This window comes from Pteropus vampyrus, unplaced genomic scaffold (genome assembly GCF_000151845.1).
Source record: "Pteropus vampyrus isolate Shadow unplaced genomic scaffold, Pvam_2.0 Scaffold116, whole genome shotgun sequence".
Classification (NCBI taxonomy): domain Eukaryota; kingdom Metazoa; phylum Chordata; class Mammalia; order Chiroptera; family Pteropodidae; genus Pteropus; species Pteropus vampyrus.
Window position 1 is genome coordinate 695,037 of NW_011888897.1, and position 2,344 is coordinate 697,380.

General features: G+C 33.7%; 1 protein-coding gene across 1 annotated transcript in view; it reads left to right on the forward strand.

Moving 5' to 3' along the window:
• Positions 1-2,344, forward strand: part of LOC105296014 (pregnancy zone protein-like) — a 50,325-nt gene that overhangs the window by 24,319 nt on the left and 23,662 nt on the right. Inside the window, exon 16 of the mRNA XM_011365935.1 lies at positions 2,053-2,217. Within this exon, the coding sequence (XP_011364237.1) occupies positions 2,053-2,217 (165 nt within the window). The remainder of the gene's footprint in view (positions 1-2,052; positions 2,218-2,344) is intronic.

Here is a 2,344-nt window from a genome sequence, read left to right on the forward strand (position 1 = left end):
ACCAACCTGAAGGTCACAGCCACCCCTCACTCCCTCTGTGCCCTTCGTGCAGTAGACCAGAGTGTACTGCTAATGAAGCCTGAAGCTGAGCTCTCACCTCAATCGGTGAGTCCCAGTTCAGTGTTGGATATTAGAAAATGCACATATGATAAGACCGTTTTTGAAAGCTGGATGTTATAACTGCAAAGGACAAGTTCTTCAGAGTGTTAGGCATAATCTAATAAGTTATTTATGAGCTAGAATTCAATTCAGTTCTACAAAAGACATTGCACAAGGTGCATTACATATATCATCTCATTTCATACTCTGATATAATATATTCTCAGTGAAGGAGAAATCTTGCTCATCCTACATTCCCTGTGCTAGCATACTACTTATATATATAAGATGCTCATATATTTTTAATGAATGAATAATGAATACTAATTCTTTAAGTTGGATATTATTATCTAGTTTTATAAATTTAAAAAAAAAATCACAGGATAGATTAAGCAACTTTAGAAAGAATATGCCAAAAATATATTTTAAAGGTGGTTGAACCAAATTTCATTCAATGTCACTTCCACTGCACCACATTTCAAGGTAGTATGTGAAATGCCAGGTTTTTAAGTTTTCCCTAAAATCCAAGAACTTACTCATTTGTTTTAAGCATGGACAAAACAGATTTTCTGTTCAAACTTGTCTTTTAAAGATGTCTCTTATAATGAAGCACTTTCAAAAAAGTGACATAGTTTATAGGCTTCAGGTCCATTTACTTATTTAACAAATATTTACTACATCTTGACTATAGGACTAATATTGCTCTGAAAATAGGAGTTCTAATGGTAAACAATCAGATGTAGACTTTGACCACTTTAGACTTAACAGTCTTGTGAGGTATTCAAACAAACAAACAAACAACAAAACATATAATCATATAGTAGTTCTAAATTCTGATGAGTATAATGAAAGGAATAAACAAGTTATTGAGATAAAGATAAAAAAGAGTTTGACAACTTTGGTATAGTGATTAGGGGTCTCTCTTTTTTGATTGTCAGATAACAGAGAGGCAGGGGTAGGCATTACAATGAATAAAAGCAACATGCCCAAAGGTCCTGAGATCGAAATAAATCTGGAGTGTTCTAGAAAGAAAAAGGTAATGACCTAATATATAGTGGTGGCAGAAGAAGACGGTGGAGGCTATAAATGGAATGAAAAATAAATCACGATGAGCTCTGTTAGGCTGGAGTGGAGTTTGGAGTTAGCAGTAAATGCAATAAATAGTAAATCACTGAGAAGTGTTAAGCAGGGGACAATTTAGATTTACCTATTAAGAAGATTCTTTTCCTGCTGAGAGTATGAGAACAAGAATGAAAAAATGGAAACAGAAGGTTATAGTAGTAGCACAGATAAGAAACGACAGCAGCCAGAATAGGAGATCTGCGTGAAGTCCAGTGTGTGTTTAGTGGCCTGAACACTGTATGGCTGTGCAGGTGGCCTCACACTAGGCACTGAGCAAAAACTGAACTGGAATTGATTTAATTCAGAGAAAAACTACACCTAGTTTTTCTCAAGTTAAACTTGGTCCTACAATAGTAGATTTACAAAAAATGTAAATAAAAAACTTGGTAAGAACTTAATCAAAAAAATAAGAAAAGGAAATTAATCAAGTATTTACAGAAATTATTTCTGGGTGATGGCATTAAAAGTGGATTTTGTTCTCTTGTTACATTTCTCTGTACTGTCCACATATTTTGCTTTATTTTTAAAGTAGACATTTAGACTTAGGAGACAGATGACTTGGGTTTTATTCTTTCTCAGCCAAAATGGGCTCTGAGACTTTGATCAATTAATTTGATTTCTTTATATATTAATTTCTTTTGTACAGCAAGAAGATTAGAATCCATAACCTTTCAATGTCCCTCCATGATTCTCTATGTTGCTTTTTACAATATTGGCATGGGAGTGTTAAATAAACACCATAATCTTTTCGATCCTGGCTCGATTGAACATTATCACACTTAATCAAACAAACAAAAAAAGAATTTTCTCATTGTTCTCTTAATTTTGCAGATCTATAATTTGTTACCAGTAAAGAATGTCTTTAGTGCTAGATATGGAGGTTTCATGAATGAAGATAGTGGAAAATGCATAAATGCAGAAGACATAACTTACAACGGAATCATTTACACACCAAAGCAGATCATGGATGATGATGATGTTTACAGAATCTTTGAGGTAGTTCTTCCTGAAAACATAACCAAAACTGATTTTTAAGTCTTTGTTAAGATGGAGAATAAATGGACTTCTAAGCTCTAGAATCTAATCCTGCTCTGCCCCCAACAAAGCTGTAGTTAACAACACT